Source organism: Dendroctonus ponderosae, unplaced genomic scaffold (assembly GCF_020466585.1).
Source record: "Dendroctonus ponderosae isolate FM_Combo_2020 unplaced genomic scaffold, Dpon_F_20191213v2 Dpon_F_20191213_1, whole genome shotgun sequence".
Lineage (NCBI taxonomy): Eukaryota > Metazoa > Arthropoda > Insecta > Coleoptera > Curculionidae > Dendroctonus > Dendroctonus ponderosae.
In genome coordinates this window covers 18,665,949-18,680,738 of record NW_026017110.1, presented here as the reverse complement: position 1 = coordinate 18,680,738, position 14,790 = coordinate 18,665,949, and the positions used below count along the sequence as shown (strand labels likewise).

The following is a 14,790-nucleotide window of genomic DNA, read 5'->3' as shown; positions in this document are numbered from 1 at the left end:
AAATAAATACCGGCTACATTCCTACCACGTTTGTACGATACACTCAGCACAGGGAGATACAAATGAAGCAGGAGTTAATTAACTGAATACGAGAAGCTGCTTGATAAGAGTGGATACCAAGGAGATTACACAGGCACTAGCTTGTTTGGAGTTAACCATTCAAATGTTTGGTGTTGTACAGTTTATTTATGAACTCCAATTTAGAGAGGTTATGAGAACAGATTGACATTTCGAAGGTACGTTGCGCAGTTAACGAATCTTGTTGAATTTACCGTTTATCCTTGTGTATCTTATTGTCACTCTGTATAATTCCATGATTACCGGAGTTTTTAATAATTACGAAGCAACAGGTATTTGCGCAATGTGAATTAGGCAGATTATCTTGAAAAACATTGCTGCCGTATTTCTGATATAGTTTTTTGGAAATTTCTCAGTTTTTAATAACAATTAATTTCTTTTACTATTTTTTCTGTACTCCTATAACAGCGCCAGACAACATCTCCAGAGGAATGACGCCAATTTTGAATCACTCTGTACAGCAGTTCTAATTTTCAGATTTGACTTATTTGACAATTTTTTTAATGGCAATCATAATTTTTTATGAATCTTAAAGACAATGTTAATTTTCTTGATCCCCTGGGGGAAAGTACAGAACTTAGCTACTCTTTTCAATTGCAAAAGAATCACTCTTACCAATTGCAATGACAATTTACCTTTCCGCCCATTATTCAATTAAATTTTCTTCATCCCGTGTAGAAAGTTATCACTTTCGCCACGCAAGCTGACAGTTTGACAGTTTGTCACTGTCAGCTAGCTACTTTGACAAAATTTTTAAAGCCGTTTTTTTCCAAACCTTATATTTTTTCCTGCTAGTTTCCACTGAGGATCAAGAAAAACAGTAGACGGTACGGGAGACGAAAGTCGAAGGCCTGCCACTGCGCCCGAGACAAAGCCGAGGTCATCAACTTCAACATGTACCGTAATAAACTAATTTCACATGCGTTCTATACCAATAACAAGTTTCCATTTATTATCGTTTAAAAGTAATTTAAGAAACATCAGTTAATTTAAAAAACAAATAAATTTATTTAATTCAGCTGCTTCGTCAATAAATGCGGAAAACATAGGCATTAACTTTGACAATATGCTAAACGGAACTGAATCTCGTTTTAATAATGTTTCATTACTTACGTGGAAATTTGCCTACACTCGTATTTGTTCTTGCAACACCTCAATGATTTTCGGATTGGTCTTAAAATAGTTGCTTTTCAAGTACCTACTCCCATAAGAAATACTCCATAGATGTGAAATCCGGAAATCTTGGGGGCCATTCAACGGGTCGTTTTCTACTAATCCATCTGCTTAGGAATAGATCATACAGGTACTCACAAGCACACCTTGCATATGAGAAGGTCGTGTTGAAACCAGACGTTTGTACTCGGTACTTATCGAGGAAAGAGAGTAGCCAAAATGGGAAACTATCCAGGGTGAGTTTTTTAAAGTGTTACAAGGCCATTTCTCAGAAACAGATTCAATATGTTTATAAACATTTTGGAAAGTAATAGATATGTAGGGGGGCATGTTTTAGCATATTTTTTATTCTTCTACTCAAGCGCCCTCTCTTGAAATTTTAAATGGAATGATATATTTTTTATTCTGAAATTTAATTCTACATGAAAAACTACGTATATGTACACATTTTTGCATACTTTACTCATCTGGTAACATAATTATCGATAATTTAAGTTTTATTGAATTTCAATACAATTAAACATGTTTAGGTCAGTGGCTTTTCAAATTGTCAAAAATTTCAAAATTATTTAAAAAATAGAGTAGTGAAGTGTTTGGAAGTTGAAGGCAGGCATTTTGAACATCTCCTGAAACATATTTGATTACTATCAGTCGGGTCATAATTTAATAATTTTTTTTTATTTATGTTGCACGTTCTAATTCTGGAACTAAGTGATTAAATCACATAAAAATTTCTACACATACATAGTTTCTTACAATGATTTAAATTTCACAATCAAAAATTTATCATTCCATTAAAAATTGTAATGTTGCCTTTACCTCTCTCAGCGCTTGAGTAGACTAATAAAACATATGCTAAAATACGTCCCCCTACCTATTTCTTATTTTCCCAAAATTGTATAAATATGTTTGAAACCGTGTCTGCGATATAGCCTTGTAACACTTTAAAAGACTCACCCTGTATATTCCTGCAAGAACAAACAGCCTGCTCCATTGAGGTTACCTTGGAAGAAAATCGGCTCTATACTCGATCACCGGCTTGGGTGATGTAACTTTTTTTCACCTGGCATCAAAACTGGCCCATCAAGAAACAAAATTCTCAAAATGTCTTAACGAATTTATTTCTTACTTAATCACAACTCGATATCTACATTCGTAAAATATATTTATATTCTGTATTTCAAATTGAGATACAGCTCAGCCTCATTTAACTCGAGTTCCAAAAAAAGACCAAACGACCCACTCATTCGATTCGATTTGTGCTAGTTTTTTTTTCACCGAAATTGGTAAGTACTGGAAACTTTAGTTGTAACCCTTGTGCAGTATTTGTTCATAAAATGTATTTCAAATTTTCTATGGCAACAAAAACATTCTTTGATTTGATTGCAGAGTGTTCAGAACTGAAGCAATATGATACACTATTGAAAACCTTCATTTTTATTTTCAAAAGAGAAAACACCTTTTGTTGGAGAACGTGGATGGCAAATAATTCGCATCAACAGAAAAAAATATGTATTTTTCGACTCAACTCTTCGGTTGTTGGCACACGATTAACCACAGGCAATTTTAGAAATTTGATTATTAACCATGGGGTGTTTTAAATAGCTGCACCAAAGGGACACGTGGCCTGTCCATATCAGTAGCCACAGTGGCGGTGACACGCGTCCCTTATCGCATCTAGATCTGGTCTTTCTGGATTGAAAATACACCCATATTCCACGCCATCGTGAGCATCCACCCTATTCAAGGGGTTTTGGGCGAGAGCTGTTTGCTCCAACGGCCAAAAGGTTATCTTGAAATTTATTTACTTCAGCATTTTTTGAATTAATAAAGCTTCTCACTAAAAGAATCTATTGCTTTAAGGGAAGCAAAAGTATTCCACTTCAGCTTGCTTTAACCGCGAATAACAAACCCTAGAGAAAGTGAGTGGTAGCCGGAATCGTTTAATGTTTCCTACAGGTAAAAGCAAAAAATTGGAAACATCATTGTTCATTGAATTTGATCCTGTGTCTACACATTGTACTTACGACAACTATTCAGGAATATGGTTAATTGAACACGTCAACTTCTGAGTGAATTTTCAGGTGTTGGCGCAATGGTGCGCAAATGGCTTGGTGCGCCAACCCAACGCACTGGCGCAGTAACTCAGTTTTGTTGCTCGGAAAATGTTGATAATCTTTTGTTTTTGTTGCTTTTTTATTTATTTTAATAGCCATTGATTAAGAACATTTTGAGTTTCTTCAAAATTTCAGAATTTTCCAGTTTTAGTTTTGGTTACTCTTTCTTCTAAACGCCGCTCAATTTTCTAAAGTTTCACTTCAAAATACTGACAATCTTAAGGTATTTTTAACAAAAAAATTATGAAATAAATTTGGCTAGAAGCCTCGCATCCTTCGTCGCTTTATAAAAAGTTTTAAAATCCTTTGCCAGCTTCGAACTTGGAACAAAAATCAAATAATTTTCTTTCAATAAACGAATAGAGTAGGCTAAATTTTATAATAAATTATTTGTAAAATCGTCACCTCCATTTCTCTGAAGACTGTAGAGTTTGTAAAAAAATGTGGTTTTTTAGTTTTGACTGATTTTTTTTGTTTCAAAAACAATCTATTTTGTAGTTTCCCTGAAAAATACTAAGGATCTGGAGGTATTTTACGCGAAAAATTACAAGATAAATTTATAGCTTTGTGAATTGGAAGTGCATTTTACAAAAACTTTTCAGCGTCGAATTCGGGACAAAAACAAAAATACATTTCTCCCGGTTTTTCCCGAAAGTAATTAGGGTTTTCTCAAAAACCAATGACAAAACTAAAAGTTTTCAATCAAAAGTGCAAAAAAACATTATTTTCTGATGCTTTTCTTCCTTCCTGACAAGCATGGGGTCGATTCAGCTAAAAATGACAAAATTAATTTTGTTAGAAAATTCTCCTCATTTATCGCATAATTTTATTCAGTTTTTTTACCGACAGTAATTAAGATTATCTTGAAAAAACGACCAGAGCAAAAGTTTGAAAAAAATTATTTGGAAACTTCGCCGCCCTGAGCGCTCTAAAGATTGTTAAAGTTGCTTTAAAATTTCAGGTTATTCCAGTTTTAGTAAATATTTCATTAAGCAAGTATTTCTATGCAAAAAACGCATTATTTTTAATTTTATTTAAAAATTATATGGTATTTTCTGTGAAAAATTATAAGATACATTTTATTGGAACACCTCCTAAACCGCGTTACAAAAATTGTTACAAAAAAATCCTTTTGCAGCTTCGAATTTTGGACAAAGTCCTAATAATTTTTTTCTGGGTTTTTTTCCAAAATTATTTCCCCGTACAGAACGAGAAAGTCTATAATCATTTAATTGGAAAACCCTTGGAAACTGGGGTTTCTTCACTTTTAGGTCAATATTTCTAAACAAAATTATCTCTAAACAGAAAAACCGCGCTTTTTTACCAACGTTTTACTGTAAAATAATGGCAAAAACTGAGTCTCTTATGCAAAAAAATTAATAGATCGATTTAACAAGAAATCTCATCAACGTTCTTTGAACTAAGTTCTGTTGCTGAGAAAATGTAGATGTTTTTTTATATAGTTGTTTGAATAAAGTAGTAAAATGTTACTCATAAAAAATGTTGATGACCTTTTCTTTAGATGTTAAAATTCCGGTTTGTGGTCTCGTAAAGCTTTAATCCGCTTTAATAAATGACTTATAACTCGAATGAGTTATCGATGACTTATAACTCGTTAACTCAGAGAGCGGCAACAACTCAATAGCGCAACTCAACACAGTGTTACCCAGACCTAGTTACAACTGCTCTTTAATGTAAACGTAAGAATCAGTGCCCAAAACACACAAACAAATCTGGCCAATTAGTTCACAAAATAATTTTTTCGCTGGCACTTTTGCTGTAAGAACCGATTAAAAATGCATTTAATAGTGCTTCACAGGGTATACGGAAAACAAAAAATTGACAATGAATATTTATGAATTATTATAATTATCAAAACACCTTATCTCATTGCAAGGTTTAAACTGTGTACATTTTTATATGATGAACTCAAAAATCGTAAATCCTAATGCAAATTTACCTAAAAAGCATCCTTTATCAAAATATAAATATCCCTCCGGTGTGCGTTTCGTCTTAATTATCAGGTGCATTTTCAGTGTAGCATTTAGGTGACCACAGCAAATGCAGCGCATAATTTAGAAAGTTTTGAAACAAAATGAATTGGAAAAGTTGCCCAGTTTTAATTGCACTAATTATTTATTATTGCTTCTGGAATAATGCTGGCGCCAAACTAGTTGAAATCGTAACTTCAGGCTGTACCTATAAAGAGAAGCTTTTCTAATTCTGGCAGGTTGCTTTGAGATCAATTTACTTTAGAAAACAATTACATTTTCATTTAAACAGAGGTGGCGATTTACGAAAAAAATAGCTGGTGGATTTCTAGAATATGGTCGTTGCACATTTTCTTATTTGGTAAAATTGATAAATAACGAACAAATAGGGGTAGGTAGTACACATTTTTTCCTTATTCTGCTTAGCCATAACGAATTTATCAGCAATCAAAGTTTAAACGCACAAAAACAAAAAAAAAACATATTTTCAGTAGAATAATGTTAAGAAAAAAAAGGAAGAGCTCGATATCAGATATAGGAAAATGGGCTGGCTACTGGGTAGGCACTCTAGACTACCAACCTACAACAAAGTACTTCTGTATAAACAAATCCTCAAACCAGTGTGGACTTACGGCTTACAGCTCTGGGGTTGTGCTAGCAAGAGTAACATCCTAATTATCCAGAGATTCCAGAATAAAGTACTGAGAAACATCCTTAATGCGCCTTGGTACATCAGGAATAGTGACATTCATCGAGACCTTCAGATGGATACTGTTGCCCAGACTATCACGAGATTTGCAAGGAGTCACGAACGGCTTCATCAACACGTGAATGTCGAGGCGATTCAGCTCTTCGACAATACCAACCTGACAAGAAGACTCAAGAGGGTAAAGCCTTTTGAGCTATGGGAGTGACTATGTCAGTGCAGAAGCAGAACTTTGTGCGGTTTTCTGCTACACGGTAATTAGTGTAGCTATGTCACTAGACCACCAGACTCTAAGGTACACTAGTGAGTAGGACCTTAGTTTGAAATTGTATCCATAGTTAAGTTAGGTTAGAACTGAATTACTCATTGATCAGATCGTAATGATAGTAAATGTCCTACGGGGAGTTTAATAAATAATAATAAAAAAAAGTAGAATAATGATATTAATAAATAAACCATAAAAGTCCACGAGTTCGGTAAAGTATTCAACCCCATCCAAATAGCCCAGAGGGTCTAATGAGCAACACGGGGTCTCTCGTATTAGTCTTCGCCGATTGATGACTCCTTAGGGAACAAACTTTGGAAAATTGTAAATCTTAACTTTACTGCTTAATCGGTGATTGGCAAACTGATGTTGTCCCATAGGATTGATTAGCTTGAAACCGTATGGTTGATGCAATTAGGGTAAACTGCCAAAGTAGCACTTAGATACCCATTATTCAAATATTAACTGTAGGTTCCCATCTATGTAAATAAGGGTAAAATAAAACCTCAATTTAAGCCTACTGTAAATTAATATATTTTTTAAGTGAGTATAAATAATAAGCGTAGTAAATAATTATCTATATATGTAGTAAAATTACACAGGATATAAAGTTATTGCCACTCCCTGGTGATAGATTCATATTCAAAATCTTCTATGAAGGGTTTGTCGACATTTCGTATCATATTTTCTCCACAATACAAACACTCTGAAGCGATAATATTATCGATTTCTGCTTTTACTTGATCACGCCTTGTCATCCCTAAAACGCATCAAGACATGGCAAACATTTGATACAAGAAAAAACACAATTTCTTTCGTAAAAAAATGCTTTTTATTACTTCACTAATAATTACCTGATAAGCCCGTGCTGTTGTTATCAGAGTTCGATTGAGTATTTAAAGATTCCAATTGTTTTTCTAAATCGGAAAGTCGATTTCTCTTAGTCATTCCTAAAAAAAAAGACCACAAACTCATTAAGTACATTCTATGATTACCACCTTGAATCCACAGCCAACAAATAAAACACGCATAATTGCTAGAGGCTGATGAAAACACCGTCTATTTCCAAACTTACCAAGACAGGGCTCTAGTTCAGCCAATAAACAGTCCGAATGAAACATATGGTTGCAGGGAAAAAAATAAAATGGTCTCACCATTAGAATCATATTGCAAACTTCGCATTTATCTGCACTGTTTATATATGTAAAACAATTACGAAACGAATGAATTTCATTCCGCACTTGCTCTGCGGAATTGGTTGCTTCTTCCATTTCTTCCTTCAAAGCCTGAATCTTCTGATTATATTCCTGGTAGGAAAAACGCAAATATGGTTATAAATACATGGTAACCCAGTGTTGCTGGGTGCAATAATAATTATACGTACTCTAAGTGAATTACAAATTGCGTCTTTAAAATGGTCAATAGTTAAGAAGTCGGAAAAGAACGGCAGTATATCTTCGATTTTGATTAGATCGCTTAGGTATTTCATAGCTTCCTGAATATCGTTCTTCTCGCTAACGACATGTTGAGCTGCAACAGTCAAAGACGGCAAGTTTTTTTAAATCTTAAAACCTAATAGGGCTTTGCACATTTTTCTTGTTTGCTTATTTTGTTCTTTTATGGCCAACTAACTGTTCTACGGTTTTTTTTCGGTTTTACATTACTATTAAGAAAGTTATAAGCAATTCAAATTTAAATTTCTATTTAGCGCGCCAAAACGATGCGCCAGCACTTGCTGGACGGCTGACGTCACTAAATGATGTTGAAAAGTTGATGCTGAAAAACGTCTAAAATGTGACTTCAAATGGCACGACGAAATGTGAGTTTCCAAAAAGATATTGACAAAAACTTGTATTTTTGCTCAGTTTTTGAATCAATTGTCGCTGCAACAATATCATCTGTTTGAAGATAATCCAGAACGGACAAAACAAAACATTTTTGCAATTTAACCTTTTTTACTTTTTTATCTTCTCTGCACAGAGTAACTGGGTTAAAATGTATTTACCAGTCGAGTAGTTTTTTATTCAATTTGAGAACAAACAGTTGTAAATATACTAAATTTGTAGCTAATCAAGGGTAATTCATTTTTATATATACCCGTTTTAAACGGACTCACTCAAAAATTCGTAACACATTTTTTTATTTAATACAGTCTATATTGTTCATTTATTATTTATGTGATCGAAAAAGTGAAAAAACCGATAATGTCTTTTCACTTTTTATTTCGTGATGGCGCACAGTCCTGACACTCTGCTTTCACTATTTGTTTCTTTTTTTCGGTCACCATGATAAGAATGGAACAATTCTTCTTAGAGCGAACTCTATACTCTGCACATATTTTACATTTTACTATGCAAATATCACCTCATTTCAGCTGCTCATATCAGATCTAGATTAGGAAAATGAGCTAAATCTTTCCATATTTCCAATGGCACCTCAAACACTTTCCAACAAATTGTAAAAAGCAATTACTTTTAATTTTTATTCAGAAACACTAGGTAACTGTACAGAAGTTCATACGATTTAAATGAAAACACGGGCTACGTGCTTGCCGAACGTGCACTGTGACGTCAGAGCATTTTGACCAGATTTAAAAGCCCATTAACTAGCAAAATTTTTTTTTTCGGGATTTGTTTTTCTTGAAGTGTATTTATAGGCAACAAAGCTTCTATTCTAGTATGTTTTTATTCAAAAATAAATTTTATGCAAAGATCCTATTGCGATATCACTTTTACATTAAACAGCCTCTTACCTATTTTAAGCCACAGTTTCTTTTTTAATTCCAGGTCATTCTCCGGAGACATGTCAGCCATAGTTTTTGCCAATTCCAAATTTACCTTAAGAGCCAAATCCACAGCCGATTCCCACAGGTTTAGTAAAGCGTAAAGTTTTACACAGGCTTCATTTTGCTGTTGCTCCGCACAGAGTCGTAAAGCGAAATATACGTCGTAATTGATCTAAATATTTGATCAAATTAATATTTAAAAAATGCACCACAATATATGAAAAGCAATTAATGTGCTGACATTTCAAAAAATTAATTAAAATACTCTGACTGGAGAGAATAAAACTATAAATACTAAAAACGTATTTCTTACCAAGCTCACTTCTTGACCCTGTGAATTGAGGTATTCCATAAGTTTCTTTGAGTCGTATTTAGCATATAATGAGACTAATAAATTGTGTATAGCCTTGTCGGCATTTTTCAATTTAACGATACAAAACTCTAGATACCTGAAAATATTTATAAGTATTTCGAAATCTACATATAAATAAAGCTAATTAAACCTGATGACTTCTAAAGAATGCAATTCTCCATTACAAGATACCAAAGCAGGTAATAGCCGAAGAGGGCCCAATTTCTTGCCCTGATCTATGAGAGTGTTAACCAAAGGTTTCGGCACTTCTTGCATTAAAACTGGGGCAAATTGATAGTAGAGCTCAAAGTTGTTTTGACTCTTTAATACCTCTAAAGCATCGCGGAAGTTGTTTTTGAAAATATGATGGCGAATCAGCTGAAAATGGACAATCAATAATCAAACTTGGTATCTCGATAAGAATAAAAAATTACTAACTCGCTCAAAATCCTTGCTTACGATAGTTAACTTGATGAGATTGCCCTTATCTCCGTGACTCTCCATCAATTCGTAAATGGTGGACTTGTTGCTACGAATACAATCAGCAACCTAGAAAGCGAAGTTGAGAATATATTCTATAGAAAGTACATTGATTCAATCATTACTTCTTGAAGTGCGATAAAAGTTTCAAACTGTTTTTGAACCTCGTCATAACTGGCGGATTTTTCCAGGCCTTGTAACCGAATTTCTTCTAATTTTGTCAAATAAAGCTCCACCACCCAGACCACTAACATGGTAATTTGAGTTTTTTGTTTTGGATCCAAAGCACCTAATAAAACAAAAAAAAAGCATGCAATTGCTGTTTTTTACATTGGGATGTGAACATCTCCGTAAGGTATTATCGGATTTTTGTTCACAAAACGCATAGTTAATCCTATGGACTTAAACAGAACAATTCGATATTTTCGTTACAAATTCGGAATTCTGGAATAGTGCTCAATAGCTACATACTCAGTTTATTTCGTAGAAAAATCTTTAAGGAATCTGGTTCGTCCACTTTCAGAAACTTTAGACATATTTCTTCAAAAGATGATTGCGCTTCTGCAAATCTTTGGGCACTCAAAATGTACTCCTTTTGTTCAAACAACATGTCAGCTTCCTTTAGTAGAACCTACAATAAATTTGATTAAATTATACAACTGCAGAGTTTTCTATCCATTTTAAAATTAGTTGACAGTAGCGTTTACTTAAGATAGTTTAATTCAATTCTCGTATATTAACCTGATTATAACAAACTTCATTTCCTCTAGAATATTTTTTCGCTAGATCAAATTGGTTATTGGCACAGAAAATTTGCCAAATATTGCGTTCTTCACGGTGCACTTTAAAACGAAACATTGCGTTTTCTGATAACGCCCATATATCTCCTAGAAATTTGACAAAAAAAATAAAGAGACTAAAAATTGCCTAGAAAAATTCAAACGAGTGTTACCTGTTCTAGAATCTCTTATAACACTGACCAATTTTCCAAAGGCTTCATTATATTGATCTTCATATACAACTTCTTTGCTGAGTAAACACATTCCTTTAATACTATCAGTATAGGCAAGTAAAATGTGAAATTCTGTTAAAGCAATAGCAATTGGGTACTTTGGCGATTGGGAATAGTCTTCGTATAAAGGCTTGGGATAAGGTAGAAGAGAAACCTTGTCCTTTACAGTGGCAATTCGGTTGTCTTTTAAATCATCGATCTGAAAAAGTTGAAAATCGGGCGATTTTATTAGATTTTGAAGAAAATACAATTTTTGAATTTTCTATCTTTTTGTGGTAGATACTTTAATAAAATGATGTTTTTGCGATTCAAGCTCCTTAATTAAATATCAGATCTTACCTGGCCGAAGTAAATTCCCTTTTCCGTTACCCATGCAAATTGATTTGGAGTTATTAAGTTTTCAGACCAGAATTGTAACCGCGAATAGCCCAACCTGCTTTCAGATGCTGTGAATCAAAACCGATTTAAAAAATTATTTCAAGGAATTGCTTGGTTGCATGTATTTCACATACCCAGAAATATATCAGTTTCGGGAACATTCAGATATTTCTGAAACACCTGTTGAAGAACCGGTTTTTCTTCCATTTCAGCGGATCCATAAAAGTAATATAATCTTGAGGGCGTGGCCGCAAATATCATGTACTTATTAGTACCAGGCACTTGAAAATATTCCAAAGTGGTTACTGGAGTGTTGCTGTTTTTTCCAATATCGAATACCTGCAATGATTACACATTCTCATAATGAAAATATACATTAAATAATGTTTATCAAGTAAATATATTTATTTCTGCCGGTAACCAAAGCCAAAACCATGCAATGCAGCGTAATAACTATTAATCGAATTTAGAATTCAGTTTGCCAATATGACTCGATTAACTTACCAATCCGTCGACTTCCTTGTTACCATACAAGGGTAGATAATTAGGAAGCTTGAAATATTAATGGTGTTGTAAGAATTTAGAAAGGGAAATTGCATAGTTAAAGTGTATTATATAATTACTTACTTGTCTCCAATATTGCTCCAAACTAGGTGCAAAGAATTTGTCTCCTTCAAGTGATATTTCGGTTTCAAAAATTAGCCCTTTTGATGTGCCTGCGAATAAATGCAACAGTTTGGTAATTAAATAATAACTTATTGATTTTAGCCAATTCACCAAGTAAAATAGGGCCTGTAGTGCTATCAGACTCGTTCATGTTATTCCACCCAATTGCAGTAAACTCGTTACCCCTAAACTGAAATAGTTGAATGACAAAAATTGTCTGCATCTAAGCAAGCATTTACCTTGCCACTAGTCTTAATTTTATCAGATTTTCTTGATAAGTACATCAACTCTGGCATTTCTGTGGACTTAGACTTAGAGGCGAACGTTAAGAATAAATGATTTCCTGTTGGGTCTAGAAAGAGATTGGTAAGCTTTCCTTGAGTGTATTTATTCAATGAGATTTCTGCAAGAAAAAAATACCGTAAATATTTTGAATAAGTTGAAGATTTGAAGACCAGTGTGAACAATCAAATAAAATAAATACATACCATTTCTTTCTGAAGGACTATGCAAGTTCATTCTAAACAGAACATTGTTTGCCATTGCCAGAACCATAAACTTATTGGCAATAACAACATGTGTTACTTTATCTAAAGGTGTAAAATCCTTTTTAGATTTCGTAAAAATTGCAGGCTCTTCATCCAAAAGCACGTCCATTACCCCAAGACTTGACTATAAACCAAAAACACAAATGTATTAATAGATAGAGTTTACGAATGGAGTACTTTTAGTACGAAACTAATAAATACAATTCCTGAGAGATGAGAACACTGTTTGTGTCCAATTTTCCAAAACCAAAAGTAGTTGAATGTTTTGTTCCAAAATCCAAAAATTGATTTGATCAAAATTATAATTATTGAGACTAGATTATAATAAATATACATCTCACAGCTCATTTATAAAGAAGGCGCTTTGAAATTGAAACATATTTTTTTATATTAGTGGTTTCAAAAAAAATATATTTTCAATAGGAACAACCTACCAAATCTGATGATCCTTTAGTTCTCAGTGAAACTTGCTCAAGCTGATCAAATAAACTCGTCATTTTTCTAGTTTCGATCAAGCTTTACCTCTTTAACTAAAATTGGTTGAAATTCTAAAACAAAACCTATAAATATATAAAATATAATGACGTTTCTAATTAATATTGCACAAATATACAAAATCCATCAAATTCATGAATTTTCCATTATTTGAAGTGAATTACAAAAACCATTAGTGTATAATCTAAAATACATTTAGCATTGTAACTGTTCGCGAGTGCAAAAGTCCAGACGCCCCCTGATTGCTAAAATTATAACTACAAGTTAAGTAGTAATTTGACACTTGTTTTGTTGACATCGGTGTCACATTGGTGTTTACAACTGATTGCGATTTGTTTTGTTTTGTTCTAATCAAATTTTACAAGCTTTTAATGAAATAGCAACAGATCGAAAAGCCTGTAGTGTTTTATGTTTGTCATCAACTCAAATAAATAAACAGATCTGACAAGTCTCAACTGTCACTCGACAACGAGTAATTTGACGTTTCTGAAAGTGGCTTGACGGAGCGGAAAGTCCAAGCTAACGCCCCATGTGACCTTAAGGTACCCATTTTATTGCATACAAACATTGACATCAGAAAATATCGAAAAAGCAGGTTTTTCAAATGGCACCTACAAACTTTGTTGGTCCTGTTTGAAAATTTTGCTATCAATAAACAATGTGAGTTGAGAGAAACCAAGAAAGTGAGTAAGCGCCGTTTAAAAAGCCTGACTTTTTGACATTTTTTTATGTCAATGCTTGTAGGCGGCATCCACCCATATGCCATAAAATGGGTACCCTAGTGTCATCTAGGGAGTTTGCTTGGGCTTTCAGCTAACCACCTACCAAATTTGGGTTTTGAATGTAGAACCGTTCCTTAGATATAGCTTGTTCCGTAAACATCTGTAATGGCATTTTTTCTCAAACATCTGATATAAATCCAAAACTATAGGAGATAAGTTAACAAAACTAGGGTGACCCAAACTCATGGGGGGTTTGCATTTATAATAAGAAAGTTAGGGTATGGTTTTCGTACATCCTGTATATCTCGAGGGCTAAATGTATTTTAAATGGTTTCGATACTACTCGTTATGACCGGAATCAAGATTTGAAGTTTCTAAAACAACTGCAAGTTAGAAAACTTCTAATGCACGGTCTACGTAATTCACCCTGTATACCTAGTGCTAAACATTTCTTTATTTTTATGCAGTTGCTTAGTTTATATTTTTATTACAATTACTAACCTCTCTTCTTCTTGCACTAAAATGTCACATGGAAAGCAAGCCTTGTCTCTGAAAATTTAATATTTTCCAAATTTAAAGGTAAACATTAAACACTAATAGCATCAGCTGTTTTGTCTATAGTTGTCAGCACAGAAAAAGGCTTATTTTGTTGTCAGTTTCAGAGACAAGACAAACAGACAAACAAGAGACAGAAGCCTCTCTCAGTAGTTCAATTGAACGAACGCAGGTGCCATATTTCACAAACGTTCCACATTTTCAGGCATAAATATTTTAATTGAAAATAAATTGAAAAAAAAAGGATTTTGTACACTTACATCTAATTTTGAGATTTCAAAACTCATTACACTCAATTATGATAAACAAAGTTAATCGATAAATGAAAGAAACGCTAGTTTTTCAAAAGAGATTTTGTTACAAATTAAAACATACTAAAAAACGGCCTTCATAAACTAGGGACGCTAACGATGAATGTGATACTCAAAAAAGCTTAATACACATCTCCTGACTCAAGTTTAATAAGA

General features: G+C 33.4%; 1 protein-coding gene and 2 long non-coding RNA genes across 5 annotated transcripts; 1 reads left to right on the top strand and 2 right to left on the bottom strand.

Moving 5' to 3' along the window:
- Nucleotides 1–5,218: 5,218 nt before the first annotated feature.
- LOC125502596 lies at nt 5,219–6,090 on the bottom strand. Its single transcript, XR_007280363.1, has 2 exons — nt 5,999–6,090; nt 5,219–5,939 (listed from the first exon to the last, which is right to left on the bottom strand). It is a non-coding gene; the product is annotated as an uncharacterized LOC125502596 (long non-coding RNA).
- Nucleotides 6,091–6,273: 183 nt separating this feature from the next.
- LOC125502597 lies at nt 6,274–9,524 on the top strand. The gene is made up of 2 exons (XR_007280364.1): nt 6,274–6,360; nt 9,117–9,524. It is a non-coding gene; the product is annotated as an uncharacterized LOC125502597 (long non-coding RNA).
- On the bottom strand, nt 6,841–14,455 carry LOC109533228 (vacuolar protein sorting-associated protein 18 homolog). Of its 3 annotated transcripts, none has more exons than XM_019898490.2 (21): nt 14,270–14,455; nt 12,986–13,111; nt 12,492–12,675; nt 12,243–12,406; nt 12,115–12,193; nt 11,965–12,053; nt 11,842–11,889; nt 11,472–11,676; nt 11,299–11,405; nt 10,900–11,158; nt 10,689–10,834; nt 10,419–10,578; nt 10,073–10,236; nt 9,906–10,016; nt 9,619–9,845; nt 9,429–9,564; nt 9,083–9,287; nt 7,715–7,860; nt 7,406–7,637; nt 7,185–7,280; nt 6,841–7,090 (listed from the first exon to the last, which is right to left on the bottom strand). In XM_019898490.2, the coding sequence occupies exons 2-21, from the start codon at nt 13,046–13,048 to the stop codon at nt 6,942–6,944; spliced, it is 2,970 nt and encodes a 989-aa protein (XP_019754049.2). In that variant the 5' UTR covers nt 13,049–13,111; nt 14,270–14,455; the 3' UTR covers nt 6,841–6,941. The 3 variants fall into 3 exon arrangements, with proteins under 3 accessions (XP_019754049.2, XP_019754048.2, XP_019754050.2); XM_019898489.2 differs by having other exon boundaries at nt 12,986–13,099; XM_019898491.2 differs by lacking the exon at nt 11,842–11,889 and having other exon boundaries at nt 12,986–13,099.
- Between the last annotated feature and the right edge of the window lie 335 nt (nt 14,456–14,790).